Source organism: Sorghum bicolor, chromosome 10, assembly GCF_000003195.3.
Source record: "Sorghum bicolor cultivar BTx623 chromosome 10, Sorghum_bicolor_NCBIv3, whole genome shotgun sequence".
Taxonomy (NCBI): domain Eukaryota; kingdom Viridiplantae; phylum Streptophyta; class Magnoliopsida; order Poales; family Poaceae; genus Sorghum; species Sorghum bicolor.
Window position 1 is genome coordinate 53924527 of NC_012879.2, and position 21713 is coordinate 53946239.

The 21713-nt window shown below is 42.5% G+C and overlaps 1 protein-coding gene and 1 long non-coding RNA gene across 4 annotated transcripts; one reads left to right on the forward strand and one right to left on the reverse strand.

Moving 5' to 3' along the window:
* Positions 15234-20101, reverse strand: LOC110431436. 3 transcript variants are annotated; one of them, XR_002448927.1, is made up of 4 exons: positions 17126-17263; positions 16900-17016; positions 16322-16479; positions 15234-16207 (listed from the first exon to the last, which is right to left on the reverse strand). It is a non-coding gene; the product is annotated as an uncharacterized LOC110431436 (long non-coding RNA). The 3 variants fall into 3 exon arrangements; XR_002448926.1 differs by lacking the exon at positions 17126-17263 and adding an exon at positions 19715-20101 and having other exon boundaries at positions 15234-16479; XR_002448925.1 differs by having other exon boundaries at positions 15234-16479.
* LOC8067671 (subtilisin-like protease SBT3.9) lies at positions 15629-19539 on the forward strand. Its single transcript, XM_021450573.1, has 11 exons — positions 15629-15764; positions 15928-16037; positions 16141-16238; positions 16375-16533; positions 16908-17025; positions 17101-17635; positions 17723-17817; positions 17896-18138; positions 18210-18324; positions 18422-18608; positions 18684-19539. Exons 1-11 carry the CDS (start codon positions 15678-15680, stop codon positions 19247-19249), a joined length of 2313 nt encoding a protein of 770 aa, XP_021306248.1. The 5' UTR covers positions 15629-15677; the 3' UTR covers positions 19250-19539.

The following is a 21713-nucleotide window of genomic DNA, read 5'->3' on the forward strand; positions in this document are numbered from 1 at the left end:
CGGACAGAGAGCGTGATTCTACGTACTCCTTCGGTTCTAAATTTTAGCGCATATAGTTCTCAGTTTTGGAGGTAAAATATATGTATAACAAATCATAATAGTTATAACTTTGATCAAACATATAAAAGTTCATAATACTTATAATGCATAATTAAACGTTATCAAATTAATTATTAAATCAATCTTTTATAATAAACTCAATTGAAGACAAGATAATAACAATATTTATTATGTATAAATGTACTCAAACTTTTGACTGACATAAAACCGTAAACAACACTTATTTTGGGACGAATAAAGTAAAACATATTATTAAAGTTTAATTTTGTCTTCCACGTACCCGAAAAAGCATGGTTTAGTCTACAACACACTACGCCGAATAAAATAGTTACTGCCCTTTGGTAATCAGGTAAGAGTTGAGAAAGAAAGATCGTGCATGAGGTTAATAATATCGGCCTTGTTTAGTTTGGGAAAATTTTTGGATTTCGCTACTGTAGCACTTTCGTTTGTTTGTGGCAAATATTATCCAATCATAGACTAACTAGGATCAAAAGATTCGTCTCACGATTTACAGGTAAACTGCGTAATTAGTTTTTGTTTTCGTCTATATTTAATGCTTCATGCATGTGCCGCAAGATTCGATGTGACGGGGAATCTTAGAAAATTTTGGGAACTAAACAAGGCCTCAATGTGCGCAGAGCAGATGGACGATTTAGATCGACCGCAGGCATGTTTCATCGGTGATCACGAAGATGGAGCCTACCCAATGCTACGTATATGAGGCAACACTGTGTAGGGGTGAAGAAAGTACATGAAACAAATTTTGCACCGTTAATTTTCATTTTCTATATTAGAATACAGTTTTTGAATACAGCCAAACATAAACATTATCATTCTCAACAGGTTTACCATTTTGTATTCATTAATTACATAAATATAGAAAAATGTACAAACCATTTTTGTTTTGTATATTTTATATATTTTCAGCTATTTTCACACGTGAAAGAGGGACACGTGTGTAAGAACCGTGTGTTTGGTTGGAGGGACGACAGGAGATGGGGAAAGAGGATAAGATTCGTCTGGTAAATTATAGATAAACTATACAAATAATTAATTTTTTTATCTATACTTAATGCTCCATACATATGCTGTAAGATTCGATATAATCAAAAAATTTTGGTTCTAAGTTGAGTTGGAGCAAGTCCATCCGTCCCTGAGATTTGAGGTTGCCCTCGTCCCTCAAAATTGAGTTCACAGTCACTGGGCGGCGTTAGCTTGCTCACCGCTCGGCCTAATCTTGCTCTGCTCGACTCCTACCCAAACGTTATCAAAGATGACAGGTGGATCTAATCTAATGGCAAAGATTTCCAAGACTAGGACAGGGCTGTGACCTCTGACCTGTGAGGGGGGGCCTTGACTCTTCGCTTTGACCAATATCTACCCCAGTCGGCCATTGAAATCCCTCTGTATCTGTGCGAGTCAGGACTCAGGACGATGTGTGACTCCTGCTGGCTGCTGCTACTACTACTGTGTGCTCGTGCAAATTCACATCTGCACCGGCTTTCCCCACGCCTTCTTCAGTTTGCAAAAATTTTTGTTCAGGATATTATAGCATTTTCGTTTTCATTTAGTAATTATTTTCTAATTATAGACTAACTAGATTTAAAAAATTCATCTCGCAATTTACAGATAAATCGTACAATTAGTTTTTCTTTTTGTCTATATTTAATGCTTCGTAAGATTCGATATGACGAGAAATCTTGAAAAGTTTTTTATTTTTAAGTTAAAAACAAGGCCTCACCCAAAAAGTTTTTATCTATCTCATCAAAAGTTTAGATACATACATAAAGTACTAAATATAAATAAAAAATAAACCAATTACACAATTTTGTTGGAAATCACGAGACGATTCTTTTAAGTCTAGTTAGTCTATAATTAGCCTCAAATGCTACAGTAACCTATATGTGCTAATGATAGATTAATTAAGTTTAATAAATTTATATCGTAGTTTCCAGTAAAATTATATAATTAATTTTTTTATTTATATCTGAATACCCTTCAGACAAAATATATCCCAAATTTTTTTTCATCCCCAACTAGACAAGGCGTCACAGGTCGTTGCGGGTGAAAATGAACGCTGACGCGATCGATGAAGTGACCAGAGGGACGCGGCCTTGTTTAGTTTACCCAAAAATAAAATTTTTTCAAGATTCTCAGTCACATCAAATCTTGCGGCATATGCATGGAGCATTAAATATAAATGAAAATAAAAACTAACAACATAGTTTGTCTGTAAATCATGAGATGAATCTTTTAGTCTAATTACTCTATGATTTGACAATTTTTATCAAATAAAAACGAAAGTGTTACAGTGTCGAAATCCGAAATTTTTTCGAATCCTTGGTTGTTTTGACGAGGTTTTGACGGCATGCATCTAGGTTTTGACCAGAAGCACTCTAGTGAGGTGACCTCTTCTCTTAGGCCTTGTTTAGATCTATTTTTTTGAATTTTGACGCTGTAATATTTTCGTTTTATTTAACAAATATTGTCCAAACATAAAGACAAACTGTGCAATTTGTTTTTATTTTTATCTATATTTAATGCTCAATGCATGAGCTTGATGTGACGAGAAATTTTGAAAAGTTTTTGATTTTTTGGATAAACTAGACTTAAAAGAATCATCTCGTGATTTCTAACAAATGCATGTGTCTTGTTTAGATGCACCTAAAAACCCAAAACTTTACAAGATTCCTCATCACATCAAATCTTGCGGCACATAGAGTATTAAATATAAATAAAAATAAAAACTAATTACACAGTTTGTCTGTAAATCGCGAGACGAATCTTTTAAGCCTAGCTACTCCATAATTGGACAATGTTTGTTAAATAAAAACAAAGGTGCTACAGTGTCAAAATCTAAAAAGTTTTTGCATGTAAACAAGCCTTAATCTTCTGCCTCGTAACTTTGTCCCCTTTTATTTGCGCTGTGCTAGCTTTGGGGTGCTTTGGATAATAAACAGAGTCCTTTTGGATCGCCAAGCCGGTCAACACTCAACAGTAGCCGAAGGTGCAACAGTAACGGCACTTGCTGTACATGAGCTTGTTGCAGTGTAGTGACCCAATGAGCTTTGCTTTAGGCCTTGTTTAGTTCACCCTAAAAACCAAAAAGTTTTCAAGATTCTCCGTCACACCGAATCTTGTGGCACATGCATGAAACATTAAATATAGACAAAAATAAAAACTAATTACACAGTTTAGCTGTAAATCACGAGACGAATCTTTTGATCCTAGTTAGTCCATGATTAGATAATATTTGTCACAAACAAACGAAAGTGCTACAGTACCGAAAACTTTTCACTTTTCGGAACTGAACAAGGCCTAAAAACAAAAGTACTACAATAGCCAAATACTAAAATTTTGCGAACTAAACAAGGCCATTCATCAGATAAGAGTAAACGTGGGTTGTGACTTGTGAGCGTATAGAAGCACAGACTTTTTTTTTTCCTTTCAAGCACATAGATGAGACACGAGAACGGATAGGCCCGTTTTACGCAACGGCGGCCCACTTAGTTAACTGGGTTAACCTGTTGGCCCATCTAGATCTAGGCACGGATGCTCATTGTGGATCCGACTTACTACACAAAGCACAACGTTCGGCATTCAGCAGCTCAGCACCGATGAGGTTTATCAGGGTCAGCTGACCCCCTATTAAATTTGTCAAACCCTATATAAATTTACTGTTAACTAGTGTATTTAGGTGATGACTATTGGAGTTGACTATGGCTTTGTTGTTTTGCCGAATAGATATAACATCACACATTGGTTAAAATGCGTAGCAGCGCTTCTACCTTGGTTTTGAGATTTTCTTTTAAAAACCTATTCATTTTAATTACCACCCTTAAGAAACCATTAGGTTAGAGAAAACCATAGAAAAGGCCAAAGGCATGGACATCACACACACACACACACACACACACACACACACACACACACACACATATATATATATATATATATATATATATATATATATATATATATATATATATATATAAGTGCTATTCTACACTCTAGGTGTAGAATACTATTTTACACCATAGTGTTATACTGAGCAAAATTTAGTATCGTTCAGTATCTATGTATCTATGTTTCAGTACCGTTCAAATCACCTCCGTCCGGGTGGTTTTTTATGGCGGTTTTGCTACAGAAACCATGGTTTTGCCATAGTAACTGTGGTTTTGACTTTTTCTTTTTCCCTATTTGTTTTCATATAATCTTTGAAAAATCATAGTAAATCACAGAAAAATTATAAAATAGAAAAATAATTTTGTTGGACTCCACATGAGAAGATCTACGCAATGAATATATAATATGGTATACTTTAGTACATTTTTCTGTAGCTTTAAATTAGTTAGAAAAATCAAATTTTATCTGTAATTAACTGGAATAATTCATAGTTGCAGCTTCTGTGGTCCAATTTGGTGAAATTTTTTTGGTGGACTAATTATTCTATGCTTGAACTATAGTAAATATTTTATACTCATCGGATCATGTATAACTATATACACACACACGCATAAGAGCAATCACACAGCCTAAACTTCGGCCTTGTTTAGATTCAAATTTTTTTTGGATTTTGGCACTGTAGAAATTTCGTTTTATTTGACAAACATTATCCAATCATGGAGCAACTAGGTTTAAAAGATTCGTCTCGTGATTTATAGTTAAACTGTGCAATTAGTTATCTTTTTTATTTATATTTAATATTCCATGCATGTGTCGCAAGATTCGATGTGACAGGGAATCTTATAAAGTTTTGGGTTTTTGGGTGTATCTAAGGCCTTGTTTAGTTTCGAAAAAATTTCGGATTTCGCTACTGTAGCATTTTCGTTTTTATTTGACAAATATTGTCCAATCATGAACTAACTAGGATCAAAAGATTCATCTCACGATTTACAGACAAACTGTGTAATTAGTTTTTGTTTTCGTCTATATTTAATGCTTCATGCATGTGCCGCAAGATTCGATGTGACGGGAAATCTTGAAAACTTTTTGGATTTCGTGGTGAACTAAACAAGGCCAAGGCCTTCATTGGCTGACATTCGAAATGATTATTATTTCATATCAATCATAGGAATCTAGGTACAATTATCACACTAATTAGTAAAGCTATACCAACCAAAAAGGACAAATGAAGTGAAGGAATGACAGAGAGGGAACACACACACTAAAGACGACTGACTAAACCCTATCATCATTCACAGGACGCACGGTAGGACGACCTGCTCTTGATGAACTCGAGGCAGTCGGCGATGGCCTCCGCGTAGAAGGAGGAGCTCTGGTCCCTCTCGGGTAGCCGGCCGCGGCGACACGGCGCAGGCCCTGATGACGCTCTCGGCTGTAACCACCTGCCGGCCCTGCTGCCTCCGGGGCGGCACCTGAGTTCCTCCACGCTCCGGAGCAGCAGCCCGACGATGCCGGACAAGCGCAGGCGTACCCGGAGCAGCAGCAGGCGCCGCCGGACGCCGGCATGGCGCACTCGCAGTCGCAGCCCCCAGCGGCGGCCACGCCACATTCCTATCCTTCGGCCGCCGTGGCAGTGGAAGCTCGCCTGCGGCTGGCGGATCATGGATTATTGCCGCCGTTTCTGCAGAGAGCTACTACGTACAGCGCTGGTGATCAGATGGAGCAGTGCACGCGTTTGCTTGGAGGCGATCGGAGTATGCTTATATACAGTGGCATGGCACCGGACCGCCATGGGTAGCTGCAGTGTTAGAGGTCAGGAGAGTAGGTGACCAGGTGCAGGTGGTAGGCCAGGGTGTGATGCCGGACGTACACACAGCAGATGGACCCACGCACGTAATCACCGTTTCAAAAAAAAAAGAAAAAAAAGAAATGTCGCCTTGCAATTGGAGCTATTGTAAACTCAATTGCAAAGACTATATATTCAGCAATCAGGACACTTTTAGCTAGCAATGGATCGTCAATGCCATGTGTACGGATGTCGATATGTAATATTCATGGTGTTTGTTTGTTGGATTAACCTTTCTCTCTTCTAACTGCGCAGAGTCGATTTATGATGTGTTTGGTTGCAATCTCAAAGGTGTTTGTTGTACGTGCCAACAGGTTAATAAGCAGGCTGGACAACAAAAGTGGGATCAAGAAGAGACGATCTAGTACTAACTCATTAGCAACCAAACTTTCAACAACTCCTCAACCAACAAATTGACATGAATGAAATCGCCATGCAATGCAAGTTGCCAAGCTGGCATTTGCTGAATTTAGGCATGAGATGTGTGTACGTATGCACAGAGTATATAGCATAGACGACATTTCGCCACGGGAAAAACACCATACGTACGGTTGTCCACCAGCCGCGAGTGTGATGAGGACAATAAAAGGCTCACAATAAGACACCGATCGGTCGTACAGGAGCTTTGGCCGCGAGCTAGCTCGACAGGTAGGGAGACACGGCCGCCGCGCGACGGCGACGCGGGCATCGGCAGGTAGCTAGCTAGTAGAGCCCCCGCCCCCCGCGTGCGCCGATCCGGCCAATTTCCCCGGCCGGGAACGGATCGACGCCCGGCAAGAGAGAGACGCCGCCGGACAAGGGCCAGGTGCGCACGGCCCCCCTGCCGCGCACACAGTAGTGCATGCATTTCGCCAGGGAACAAACTGAACGCACGGCGCGTCGCACAGCACAGCCAGTACGTTCGATGGCTGCGTGCGGCAAGAGTACACAATGCGCGTCGGCGAGTGCTGGGAGCAAAAACACGAGCTCTCGCCATCGCGTCGCGATCGGTGCGCGCGCGCTGCCGCCGGCGCGGCACCGTACCGGACCTGCGCGACGCATGCATCCGCGAGCGAGACGTTTTCCACGCGCGGCCCCCACGGTGGAACTTCCCCCGTTGTCTCTCGGTTCCCAATCCCAGGTCGATCGTCGCCGGCCGGCGGCCCCGATTCATCATCGGTTGGAGACGATCGAGACGGTGCACCAGTTGGCACGAGCAAAACTTAAAAAGTTACAGTATTATAAGTGTAATACAAACGGTAGATGTCCCAGCAGGGATTCCTCTGGCCTCTGCTATTACTATTAGAGTGCTAGTGAAAAAGAAAAAGATCTACTCGATCCTTGCGTGTGAAGTGTAGGTGTGGAATATTTGGTGGCAAGTCATGTCAAACATAGAAGAAAAACGTGTCATCGTTTTGTCATTTTTTGCCACCAAAATAACTGTGGGGGAGGTCACCACAGTATACAAATTTTCATTAATTAAAAGAGGGCAGGGGTCTTACATGTACATTAACTAAAAACATCTAGCCAAACAAAGGAAGTCTTCAAGGCCTCCTTGAATCTACAAGTTTGAAGTAAACATTGACTTTCAAAATTACTAAACCACAAATGTAAGGTTGGGACCCTGCGTTGAAAGACTTTGTCATTCCTCAATTTCCATAACTCCCATGATGCAATGATTGCTGCTTCAGTAAAGCATGGTATATTGTGGGTGGTTGCAGCTTGGTGTAATCTGTCCATGATATTCCTGGACAGGTCCCAATTGATAAAACAGATGCTCAATGGTTTCAACTTGGCCGCATGTCCTTAGTATTCAGTCTGTCAACAACTATTAGCCAGTCTTTGGGGTACATCTGCATTTCCAAATAATTCTATAAATGGGATGTGCTTCAAGATCTCTGTATACATGTGAGTAAAATTTCCTGGAATTGTACTGATGACCCCAAATAGGAAACCATCCGTCATTAGAATCCTCATCATATTCTAACTCTTGTAGTTTTTCCTGGAGTTGATCTAATTCACCGAAGGCATCTTCTGACAGAGGCAGCACAAAAATTGAGTCTAGATCTTCACTTTGGATTAGTCTGTTTGACTGATTCACCATCTGATCTCACAAAAGATGCATGTTTAATTTATTACTGTGTATGATTTAAAAACGGAATATTATATGTCAGTAAAAAAAATGTTGATCAGAGGCTTCTTCTAGCAAAACAAAATTGACCTTGTAACAATTAATTTGAAATGGAGAGAGCACCGGTGAAGGGCAGGCCTCCGTGTGTCACTACTGTGGTTGTGCCACCACCGCAAGTCCGCAACCAATACCAGTGGCCAGGCCTTAGAAGGGGAGAGGACCGTGGGTGGTGGGCAGCCAACGGTTCGACCGGAGGCGAGCTTGGCAATGGGCCGGGAGCGCCGACACCATCGACGTCGAGCAAGTAAAGGAAGACAACTGGTGCGGTGTTGGTCCGGGCTGCTATCACAGCTGTTTCGGCGAAGACTAAGGGGGTGTTTGGGACTGCTCCACAAACTCTGCTCCACAAACTCCACTGTAGAGCAGCTCCATAAAAAACTGGAGTTTGTGGAGTACCTCTTTAGGTGCTCTCACAACTCCACCCTTTTTCCTCGAACTGAGTCCGTGGAGCTGAAACCGTTTGGCTCAAAAACGTGGAGCGAAGCTGAAAAACGTGAAGCAGAGTTTGTGGAGCAGTCCCAAACACATAATAAGAGCCTGTTTGGGAGGGCTCTGGCCGACTCTAGCTCCAACATCGTGTAGAAACTTGATTACAATGTTGTTGTCAGGGGGCAGGCCAGCCGGCCGGAGCTCTCCCAAACGGGACAGCTCGGTGCTCCCTAGCATCAGTGACGTGATCCTAAGCTCATCTAGGAGTACTATTTGGCAGCCGCTTGTGCAGGAGTAGGTAGGATGTCCTCCCAAGGACTAGAAAATCTGAAGATGCCCATGTTGTCTTGGTCCTGTGGACTGGTGTACGTAGGCACTAGGCAGGATCGCAGTAGTCGTAGGCTGATTCTGTACGCCGCACGCACGTACGACTAGCGGATGTACAATACTATTCCGCGGCGTGAAGAGCGGCAATCAACGGGAGGCGTATTATGTTTTTCTAATCTAATAACACTATAATAGTTCAGATAGGCTTGACGGCGCCGTCCGCTTAACATTCTCTGCACAAATCTCACAGCGGCGGGCGGTCACAGGCTTTCGTATTTTTCTGATAGGGATTTTCTTTTCAAGCCCTCAACTTAACAGACGTGTTCATATTTTTCTAAATTTATTTTAGAAAATTTTTGATGTTTTTCTTTTAGTTGTAGGCGACGTGCATACTATGAGTGTCTATGTATGTATTGTGATTCTAAGCTAATGTTTAACCCTTTCGTCAATCTAAACGTGTGACAGTAGCTCGGATGGTTGGGTTCTTTTTTGTGGCAAAACATGTCTATCGGGTTCAAATTCTTGACATAATGCAGGTGAATTTATTACTTTGTCAATCTCAAAATCTACCAGTTGAGTCGATGCAGATGCTTGTATTTTATTGGATTTATTTCGATGTCTTCGTCAGTATTGAGATTGCCGGCTTATATAATAGTGAAAACTGAAAAGGTACATGTCTATGTTTATAGGCATAAGAATATGTATGTGTGGATGTCTATGATGTAATCCGAAAAAAAAATGATTCTTAGTGCAAGTGATCAGCCAGCCCATAGACTCCCCGTCGTAATCCGTGGCGTGATGTCCGCTAGCATTTTTCGTGTCGCGGAGGCCCGACAGCCGGCACCGAGCCCACGAGGCCGTTGGTCGGTCTGCCCGCCGCCCCGAGAACGAGGCTGCTGGGCTCAGCTGGCCCTGCCCCCTTCCAGGCTGCGAGCGCGAGCCTCAAGCCTTGTTTTGTAATGGGTGAAAAGTTTTAAATATATTAATTGGTAATTATTATTTAACTATAAATTAATTAGATTTAAAAATTTTATCTAGTAAATTACAGGTAAAATATTTAATTAGTTATTTTTTATTTATATTAATACTGTTGTAAAATTTAATGTAATGAAGAATTTTTTTAAAAAAATTGATTTTTGGGTATGGCGCGGAGACAACAGGTTCCGGCTGTGTCCCGGGCGCGGCAGACCTTTTCCGCGGCAGGCGTCCGAGCCGGCTGGCAGTACGGCACCGCACCATGCCGTGGCGCGCTGTGAGCCTGTGACCGTTGGTTCTCACATTTATAGGCTGGTTTAGATCTTCTTCTTTTTTTTATTTTGATATTGGATTATTTTTATTTGTATTTGATAATTATTATCCAACTATATATTAATTATATTTAAAATATTTATCTTACAAATTATAGGAAAAACATACAATTAGTTATTTTTTAATCTATATTTATTGGTTCATGCATGTGCCACGAGATTTAATGTGACGAAAAATCTTTAAATTTTTTTTATTCTTTTGGCTGAATTAATCGAGGCCTAAATCAGCCTGTGTGTATCGTGTAGTGCACAAGCAGGCCGTAGCGCTCACTCAATATAGGCACTATTTTTTTAAAAATTCTTATCACATCGAATCTTGAGTATATATATATATATAACATTAAATATAGATAAAAAATAATTAATTGTATAATTTATTTATAATTTACGAGACAAGTTTTTTAATTTTAATTAGTCTATGATTAGACAGTATTTGTCAAATAGAAATGAAAATACTATAGTGTTTATTTTGCAAAAAATTGCAACTAAACAAGACCTATGTATAAAAGGGAACTAAAGCCGCAGCCAACGAGCTAAGACCTATATATATATAAGGGAACTAAAGCCGCAGTCAACGAGCTAAGGCCCTATTTAGATTGGAGATGAAAAAATTTTAGGTATCACATCGGATATATCAGAAGGATGTCAGGACAGGGTTTTAGAAACTAATAAGAAAACAAATTACATAGCTCGTCTAGAAACTGCAAGACAAATCTATTAAGTATAATTAATCTGTCATTAGCACATGTAGGTTACTGTAGCACTTAAGGCTAATCATAGACTAACTCGGCTTAAAAGATTCGTCTCGCGATTTTCAACCAAACTGTGTAATTAGTTTATTTTTTTATCCACATTTAATGTTCCATACATGTGTCTAAAGATTCGATGGGATGGATGAAACTTTTTTTGGATAAGTAACTAAACAGGGCCTAAGGTTGCATTTGGTTAGAGAAGTTAAACTTTAACAAGTACTATCGTATTTTTGTTTTATTTGATAATTAATGTTCAATTATGAATTAATTACTAATTAGGCTCAAAAATTTGTATCGCAAATTATTCTCTAGCTGTGTTTTTAGTTTTATAAATAGTCTATATTTAATATATCATGCATGTGTCTAAATACTTGATGTAACGTGAGTTAAATTTTACCAAGAGCCTGCAGCATTTTCATTTTATTTGACAATTAGTGTCCAATTATGAACTAATTAGGCTTAAAAGATTCATCTCGTAAATTATTCTCAAGCTGCTGTTTTAGTTTTGTAAATAGCATATATATTTAGTACTTCGTCCAAACATTGAATATGATGGGTGATAAAAAAAATTATCCAAAACCAAACATGGCCTCAAACTATCCGCCGCCTCTTAGGGCACACAACGCCCGTCTTTACCCCATCTCGCAGACGTCTTTTTTTCAGAAAAGTCCTCGGCTCCGTGGAGAGACGGGTGCTCCGTCGCCTCGCGAGACGACGGCCATGTCCCGTGCTCCGAGGCGGGATAGACGCCACAACAGCGTTGTAGGCTTTCGTCTCCGTGACTCGACGACGTACTGGGATCCTGCGCGCCAAATGCATCTGCACCTACATATCTGTCCGCCGGCGTCCTTGCTTCCCCTCAGTCACGCTGGCTGTTCGGCGCCGATGGCTCGCTCCCTCAGTCATGGTGGTGGCTCGGCGCCGACGGCCCGCTCCCTCACTCGTGGTGGCAGGTCAGCATTGGCCACGACCTGTGCAATCACCAGTGTTCTTGTTTGTTTTTGTTAATGGCGCGGCGACGGCGACATCCTCCATCGGTGTATCCATCGGAGGCAGCTTCCCCAACTTTGACACAGATGCACGCGTGATACCTGGATTGCTATCATTTTCAGATTTCTGAATCTTACCGACACGACCATTAGTTTCAGATCGATTTCTGAATCTATCGAGACATCAGCTTCAGCGGAGGCAGCTATCAGTTTCAGATTTCTGGTACCTACTAGCCAATTTTCTGAATAATCTTCAGTTAGAGCAAGTCTGTGAGCACTGTGATTTTTCTGAATGTGCCGTCTAGCTATTGTTCTGAATGTGTGAATCGGGCGCTAGACTACTGCTGCCCTTGTAGCTATTTTTGTGACACTAGTGTGCATGCTGGAATGAGAAAAGAGCTTTACTTTATGATTATGAATGTGAATAAATATTTGCCAGTTACAAACTGCTCCCCTTCTCCACCCAGCCGATGGTTTTCAAAAACATGTTGCACGTATAAACAATATATGATTTATGTCCATGGTCTCTAAAAAATATTGTAACCATATTGCTCTTATTTATGATTGATACATTTTTTTCAAATAGCCACACAATGACATACAAAAATTTATTTACAGTTGATCTTAGCTATATGTAAAACATTAAACAGCTTACAGACTATGAGACCATCTATGGGTTGTATGACCTGTCTTTATACTCGTCTGTATGATAGATTCGAGACGCTTAGAGACAACCACCCGTCTGTGGGTTGTACATGCCCTTACATAAGATTACTCCACCTGTGTTAGGTTATATACTAGCACATAACACACGCTCCGCTGCACGCTTGCACAGGCTAATAGACAGTGGAAAAAAAATCACACGAACAAAGTACGTATGAGCAGTAACAGCAAAGTGAAATGAACAATGCTAAATAGTGTTGAATAGAGAAATAAATAGTATTAGTCTTGTTCACTTAGGATTATCTGTTAAATCCGGTCATTCAGCAGTGTTTTTCTCTCATAAACAAATCAGCGAACAATACTTTCAGCCATAACTTATCAGTCAAACGAACATGCTTGAATTTTCGGCAAAATTCGATAATTTTGGTGGTGGTCGAAAGAAAAATCTGAAATTTTGTAATGCACTAATACTTATGCTATAACTCTCTAGACTCATATTTTCCGTTGTTTTATTTGCATATTCTTCTATTCAATATAAGTATGTGTAGTCATAAGTCATACTAATATTTGTTTAGATCTACATTTTTTTTAGGAAAAGCATGCTTCATGTGCTAGTCTCTAAAAAAATTTGCTGAAATTTCAGCTGAATTTCATGAAATTTGGTAATTTCGGTGGTGGCCAAAATTTTTGCAATACCGAAATTAAAAACCTTCATCCATCTCTCAATTGTAATTACTTTGTCGACATTTTCATACTTGGCATCGGCACCTTCATGTGTGCTCGACACATGTTCAACTCAAACCTTGTCTTTAGCTATGTGCCTATGTATTTGATTTGAAAATCTACATACTCATAGCTTATGCATATAAGTATATGCATAGTAATTGATGTCATGCATGCATACCTTGAGTTAGTTTTTTTATATTAACAATGGTAAAAGCGAGTATTTTTTAGAATCGTTGTATAAGTATTTTGAAATACTTTCTTAATGATGATAGAGGTAGGTATTAGGCTTTGGGTTACTTTAGGTTACTTTTTATAATAATTATATAGTGTGGGTGAGTAATTTAGATATAAATTTTGAGAGTCACTTTATATTATTTTTAAAAACAACATGTGTTGGTAATTAATAGGAAGATTAAAAGGTTGCTTTATTTTATTTTACATTACATAGGCCTTGTTTAGTTCACCCTAAAATTTAAAACTTTTCAAGATTCTCCGTCACATCAAATCTTGTGGCACATGCATGGAGCACTAAATATAGACAAAAATAAAAACTAAATGCACAGTCTAATTTACGAGATGAATCTTTTGAGGCTAGTTAGTCTATAGTTAGACAATAATTGTCAAATACAAACGAAAGTGCTACAGTGTTAAAATCCAAAAACGTTTCACATCTAAACAAGGCTATAATAATAGTGGTGCGTAAATTCAGTTGAGATTTAAGGGTTTACTTTCGACCTTTTTTTATAACAGAAGTGGATATTATTTTAGTAAATAGAGGATATCTCCTGTGCACTTTGCAGAGAGCTACGACTACGAGTAAGTAAGAGATGGTTAATTGGATAAACAATCTGGTCTGGAGTAAAGTTGCCGTTACATCAAAGGTAAAAACGAAATGGGCACCGCGTGTGTTACTTTCGCGGCCGCCACAAGTGCGATCCAAGACGATTAACGAAGTGCGTGGCTACGCTAATCCCACAGCAAAGAGCGGTGAGTACACTGGGGCAGCAGTTTTGTACTAATTGCTTGGCATGGTGTTGCCTCGTCAAATCAAATAAAGATGCAGAACAAGGCAGCTCGGTGGACATGGGTAACGGCCGGTCGAGGCATCCATGCCTTTCCGAAAAGGAACCGTGCCTCCTGGATTGATGCTGCACAGTGTTCCTCAGAATGATATATCACTTGACATTACCCTCAGCACTGCCTTTCCGGAAAGGAACCATGACCCTCAGCATGTAGATTGTATTATTGTACAGTAGATGTTATCATTTGACAAGATGTGTACACAGGATAAAATAGAACACCTAACAGTAACTTAATTCCTCTTGCAAAAGAGGAGGGGAAAACAGATCCAGCTCTGACAGAAAGAAACAACTTGTATCACTTTGTTTCCTCTGTATATAGACACACAGTGGCAGGTGGCACACCTAATAATATTCCTATTATCAAGGTTTAGCTAGGCGCTAGGCGGAATCTAGACGCTGACCCATTGCCTAGCGCCTAGTCGGGAGTACTCGCGCCTAGGCACTCCTAGGCGTTTTCCTAGGCGTTTTGGCAATCAATTAGACATGCAATCACAGACACTCAATCAGAGAGGAGGCGGGAGCATGGGAGGGGACACGGGACAGGGGAGCAGCCTGAGAGGGAGGGGTGAAGAACATGGGAGGGGAGAGGAGCCGGGGAGAGCAGCTGCTGGCGGAGGAGGGGAAGGGGATTGACCATGGGACGGGGAGGGGTGCGCCGGCGGGGAAGACCTCGCGCCTGATTCCATCTGCGCGCGCATGCCCGCGGCGTCCGCCTCTGCGCGGAAACCTTCGCGCCCTGGCCCGCTGCGGCAAATTTCCGTGGGCGCGCGCGTCCACATCCGCTTCCGCGCCGCTTCCATGCCCATCTCGCGCGCCTCTGTACCGCTTCCACGCCCGCCTCGCGCCGCTTTTGCGCCCCTTAGTTCCGCCTATCGTCGAGATGGGCGACTACCCACCTAGTCGAGGCGACGGGCTTCGCCCAGCGCCTAGTCGCGACTACTCGCCGCCTACTCGCCGCCTAGCCGAACTATGCCTATTATACTTCATATCTACAGGTATTATTATTCACGAAAGCAGCCATTCTACATGTTCTTTGTATCTCCGAGATTGGATACCCTATTTGTCATGCTCTCAGTCTAGATCACTAGCTGAGCTTTCTTGGTTCCCATACCGCATCATGACGCTTTGGACATCTTTGTCTGCATTATTTATGAACTCTTGTTGCCATCTTGCCTGCGATTGCTAGTGGCACGGACGAGGAAAAGTGCAGTTAACGGCCACCCAATTCCATTCCTCCGGGATTCCAGTACAGGCTTTATTTTCCCACGCATCCACCAGTAACTTAGCAGAAGTTTCAGGAAGCAGCTGCTTTGCCTGCTTTCATACAACTGGTCTCATACACACTTGCCCTCCAAACCGCAGTCCTTCCCTTTGTATCTGCGCTGCGCTGTGCATCCCTGTGTGTGGCTGCCTGTCTGTCATGGCTTCTTCTCCAGGCAGAGCCATGTTCTTCCTCACGCTATCCCTCGTGCTACTAGGCGACCTTCGCTGCTGCTCTTGTTCCCAGGTTTGTTTCGGTACAATCAGTACTCTACCAGCTCCAGTGCACACCACTGCTACTTTGTTGGATTATCTCCACTGTAGTTAACTCTTCTGCGCTTCATGAGCCGCCACTTCTTTCTTGAGGTCTTCCAGTGCTGTAACCCTTTCCAAATGGATGCCAACTTCAGGTGTATGTGGTTTACATGGGCAAAGGGCCGCAGCAGGGCGAGAGTGATCGTCAGCATGACGACATCTTGAGGCTTCACCACCAGATGCTGACTGCTGTTCACGATGGAAGGTCCATAACAAATTCGTTTTCATTCCTTAGCTGTCCATACCCCCTCTAGCTTCCAGTGCTGTTACACACAGTATCTTGAGTGGATGCTTCTTCCTCTTCACAGCTCCGAGAAGGCGCAGGCATCACACGTCTACACTTACAGCAGCGGTTTCCAAGGATTCGCCGCCAAACTGAACAAAAGGCAAGCCATGGAATTAGCCGGTAATTTCACAACACATGGTTTCTAGAGTATGTTGTATGTATGTAGCACAATGAACAAAAGGCAAGCCATGAAATGAGTCCACCTGTGATGGCAGTGATGCGAAAAGCCTAATTCTGATGTGCATTTCTTCATCAGAGATGCCTGGTGTCGTCTCAGTGTTCCCAAACACAAAGAGGAGATTGTGCACTACCCATTCTTGGGATTTCATGGGCTTGTCCACCAATGCAGAGGGTGAGGTCCCTGGATTGTCCACCAACAACCAGGAGAACATCATTGTTGGATTCATTGACACAGGTGAGTAGAATTGCAATAGCATACTCAGTTCAAATTGTACCGACATTTTTTTTGGCGATCGTGCAATGCACGTTTTTCATTAAGCAGAAAGGAGTGTTTGTTACATCGCGAGGTACCGACATTTTTCAGTCAGTGTGAACATTTGCTATGTTCTTTCCATAAAAAATTCCAGTTGTATTCTAGCTTACAAACTGCCAGCGTTGCAACTGGCAGTATGCACCTTTTCCTTCCACATGATGTTTGTGTTGTCATGTTTAACTTACGCATCAAATGATTGCTTGGCCATAAACTTAGAAACGAAAAGGATGGCATCAGATTGATAGAAACTTGCTCATCAAAATCATGAAATTGTAATTAACTGTTTACCTTCACAGGAATTTGGCCAGAATCCCCTAGTTTCAGTGATCATGGGATGCCTCCGGTTCCTAAAAGATGGAGAGGACAATGCCAAAGTGGAGAGGCAAATTCACCATCAAATTTCACCTGTAACAGGTACATGCTTCAAAAATTAACCCACAGTATCCAGTATTGATTTTGTAAAGTCACCCATTTACCCAAATACAATAGGAAGATAATAGGAGGTAGATATTACCTCAATGGATACCAAACGGAAGAGAGTGGTTCGAGTAAAAATGCCATTAAGTTCATATCCCCAAGAGATAGCTCAGGGCATGGCAGCCATACTGCCTCAATAGCAGCTGGAAGATTTGTCAGAAACATGAACTACGGAGGTTTGGGCACTGGAGGAGGTCGGGGAGGAGCTCCCATGGCAAGGATTGCAGCCTATAAGGCCTGCTGGGATTCTGGCTGTTATGATGTTGACATTCTCGCAGCATTTGATGATGCCATCAGAGATGGTGTCGACATTATATCTGTGTCTCTAGGTCCAGACTATCCTCAGGGTGACTATCTCAGCGATGCCATATCCATCGGGTCATTCCATGCGACAATCAATGGAATACTGGTCGTTTCTTCAGCAGGAAATGCTGGGAGACAAGGCTCAGCAACTAACCTTGCGCCATGGATGCTCACTGTAGCTGCAGGAACAACTGATAGATCATTTTCTTCATATATCAGACTGGCAAATGGTAGCTTCTTAATGGTAATTTTCATTCTTAAAAATGACATATTCAGTCTTTATACTTATGCAGTCTTAAGAATACTTTTGAACAATGTGCCTTTCATGAAGGGTGAGAGTTTGAGTACATACCACATGAAAACTTCCGTTAGAACTATTTCAGCTTCAGAAGTCAATGCAGGCTATTTTACCCCTTATCAATCCAGGTAAACAAACAACTATCTCTAAAGTCAATCATGATTTCAATTATCAACCAACTGAATTTCTTGTGGACTTGCTGTTAGCTTGTGTCTGGATAGCTCTTTAAATAGTACCAAGGCCAAGGGAAAGATTCTTATTTGCCGCCGCAATGAAGGCTCCTCTGAATCACGGTTATCAACAAGTATGATTGTAAAGGAAGCTGGTGCAGTTGGGATGATTCTCATTGATGAGATGGAGGATCATGTTGCTAATCATTTTGCTGTTCCTGGAGTCACTGTTGGGAAAACCATGGGTGACAAAATCATTTCTTATGTCAAAAGTACAAGGTTGTCTAAACTTACTATAGGAATATCATTTTATTGGCATGCCAATCTTTTATCTAAAGTCAATTCTACAGGCATGCCAGTACAATGATCTTGCCAGCAAAGACGATCTTAGGGTTGCGAGATGCCCCACGGGTAGCAGCATTCTCTTCAAGAGGTCCAAGCTCATTGACACCTGAGATTCTGAAGGTAACCATCACTAAACTGATGGTAAAGAAAGACTTATATAGGTGATAAATTGATTGACATCCTCCTAAGTTTCTTCTCCATGTGTGCATTTTTGTAGCCAGACGTCGCTGCTCCTGGGCTGAACATCTTGGCGGCATGGTCTCCTGCTAAGAATGATATGCACTTCAACATTCTGTCTGGTACTTCCATGGCATGTCCACATGTTACAGGAATCGCAGCTCTTGTGAAAAGCGTATATCCATCATGGTCTCCTTCAGCCATCAAATCAGCAATCGTGACAACAGGTAGGTATTAGTGGATAACCTGAAACTCAGAAGATAAACTAGTGTTGCAACCAATCTCATGAATCTTATTTGCAGCAACTGTACTGAACAGTAAAAGGAAAACCATCGCAAGGGACCCTAATGGGAGGATTGCGGCAACGCCATTTGACTTTGGCTCAGGTTTTGTGGATCCCATCAAAGCTCTCAACCCAGGGATTATCTTTGATGCACAACCTGAAGACTACAAGTCATTCTTATGTGCTACAACCCACGATGATCACTCCTTGCATCTAATTACTGGAGACAACAGTAGCTGCACCCACAGAGCCTCCTCTTCTGCCACTGCTCTGAACTACCCATCAATCACCATTCCATATCTGAAGCAGAGCTATTCGGTCATGCGAACTATGACTAATGTGGGTAATCCGAGGAGCACTTACCATGCCGTGGTATCAGCGCCGCGAGGCATCAGCGTGAGAGTGACACCAGAAGTTATAAATTTCGAGAACTACGGTGAAAAGAGGACGTTCACAGTTAGCTTACATGTGGATGTGCCTCCTCGAGGTTATGTTTTTGGCTCTTTATCTTGGCATGGAAATGGAACAGAGGCTCGCCTGATGATGCCATTAGTAGTGAAAGTACAAACTTCTGACAAGGCCTGATTGAGTTGATCGATCCACAGGAAAGATGCTTGAAAGAGCTTTGCTAGAATGCTAGATTAGACTACGAATGTAGTGTAAAGTGGTAGAACTGAATAGATGAGAAGCTAACAACAATCAATTTGTTATAATATCATAGTATTAACTATGTGGTATTCGATTTGGTTTGATTTGTAAATGCCTTGGCTAGAATGCAACCACTCCCGGAACAAAATTATTTTCCCCCCTGATGATCGTTGTAACATTAGTTCGTGACTCAATCCAAATCATAAGAATGCAGCAGTTTTTTTTCCCCCGATTAAGAATGCAGAAGTTGCTCCTTGAAATGATCACGGATTTGACAAATCCGAACAGATTTCTAGCACAGGAACTTGGTCGTCCCGATGTACGAAGTGCCCATGAGCTGATTCCCCGTGGGAACAGATTCCAAGCAGAGAAATGAAGAGATGGCCAGAGCTTGGGTCTCACCTGTGGCATGTCTCATCTCCTCGCTGCGTCGCAATGGCGCCGTCGTCCCCCTCCTCGCCACCCTCCCACGGCCCACTCCACCCCCCCGAGTGTCTCTTTGCCGATGTGCCGACCGAGGGTCTCCCCTTTGTCGCAGATCCGCTTGTCTCGAGAGAGAGGGAGGGAGAGTTGTAGAGGCGGCCCACGGCCAAGCCTGGGGGACCTCCATGGTTGCCGCATTGGCGTATTGTGTCTGGTTATCAGTCCGAAACGACAGCGTGTCCTTCCATTTATCAGGCTGCCGAGAGGCACCGAGAGTCCGATGACCGCGCGATGGTGGCGGAGGCGGAGGCGGAGGCGGACGCGGGGGAGACGGGTGGCGGAGGTGCAGATGGACGCGGAGGTCGTAACAGGAGGAGTGGAGAAAATGGTCATTATAGATCTTTACAGTTTTTCTTAAATAGGACTTTAAACAATATAATTAACTATTTTTTCTCATCTCCTAAATACATGTATTTTCGTATATAATCTTATTGTCCTGGTATGTGACTGTAGAGCAATGATTCATTTGCCTCCTACGGATCTCTCACACGTAAGTCACCGCGGCCAGACTCGCGTCGCCAGCCTTCTTCCTCCCCTTGGCCATGGACGACGACAGACCTGCTTCCTCTAGAATGCCAAACCATACCTAAGGAAACTGAAAGTCACGAGCGCATTCTCTGCAGGGGCACTTGGCGCTCCCATTGGATATCCTCAATCAGAGAGGTGGCTCCATGAATCAGCCTCCAATGAGTAAACATGGGCACACATCCCAGACTGGACGTCTCCGGGCCCTAGCTTGCCGCTGCTGCCTATAATATAAAGACGATCAGAAAGGCATTCCAGAGGAAGCAAGTCCGTCACCATCCATGGCCGAGGGGAGGAAGGCAGAGGATCGTCATCCATGGCCGAGGGGAGGAAGAAGGCCAGCGGCGCAAGTCTGGCCGCGGTGACTTACGTACGAGGGAGATTCGTACGAGGCAGATGAATCGTTGCTCTACGGTCACACATGGGCAATAAGGTCATATACAAAAATACATGTAGTTAGGAGATGAGAAAAAATAGTTAATTGTTTTAAATATCATTAGAGCTTCCAAACAATGTTTAGAGTCCTATTTGGGAGAAACAAATGTTTAGAGTCCTATTTGAGAGAAGCCACAACGACTGAAGTCCTATAATAACCATTTTCTCGGAGGAGCGAGAGTGAGAAGGAGGGAAGGAAGAAAATTGCATGAGCCACGGGCGCATTTAGGAAAAAATTGCATGAGCCCAGGACGCATTTAGGAAAAAAATTGCATGAGCGACAGACGCATTCAGCCGGCCATGCGCCCTACAGTGGATGGTTGACACATGGAGATGAAAAAAAGTGTATGACCACGAGAAGGGTGGTTGACGTATGGTCAAAGATAGAACCACCGACATAATAGAGCCAGCCGTGGACCTGTGCGACCGCTCGATTTTCATGGTCACCACGTGCCACCATAGGGGCGCATGACCGGCTAATATTTAACCGACCATGCGCCCATATGGTGGATGATTGACACGTGTCAACCGAGTGGTCACGCAGGTGCACGGCTAGCTCCAAAAAATTACATGAGCGACGGGCGCATTCAGCCGGCCATGCGCCCCTACAGACCTAGGGGATTGTTGACACGTGGAGATGAAAAAATTATATGACCATGGGAAAGGTGGTTGACGTATGGTCAATAAAGTTTCCAGATAAAAAGATAGAACCACCGACGTAATAGAACCAGCCGTGGACTTGTGCGATCGCTCGATTTTTATGATCGCCACGTGTCAACCATCCACCGTAGGAGCGCATGGCCGGCTAAATGCGGGAGAAAATTGCATGAGCAATGAGCGTATTTAGCTGATCATGCGCCCCTATAGTGGATGGTTGACACGTGGCAACCATGAAAATCGAGCGGTTACGTAGATGCACGGCTAGCTCCATTATGTCGGTGGTTGTGTTTTTTTTATA

What these genes read in the sequence shown, in the direction of transcription:
- LOC8067671 (XM_021450573.1), top strand. Translation starts at nt 15,678, where the DNA reads ATGGCTTCTTCTCCAGGCAGAGCCATGTTCTTCCTCACGCTATCCCTC. An exon ending in TCAAATTTCACCTGTAACAG is followed by an intron (nt 17,026 to 17,100) that starts GTACATGCTTCA and finishes CAAATACAATAG; the next exon opens with GAAGATAATAGGAGGTAGAT. An exon ending in TTTACCCCTTATCAATCCAG is followed by an intron (nt 17,818 to 17,895) that starts GTAAACAAACAA and finishes ACTTGCTGTTAG; the next exon opens with CTTGTGTCTGGATAGCTCTT.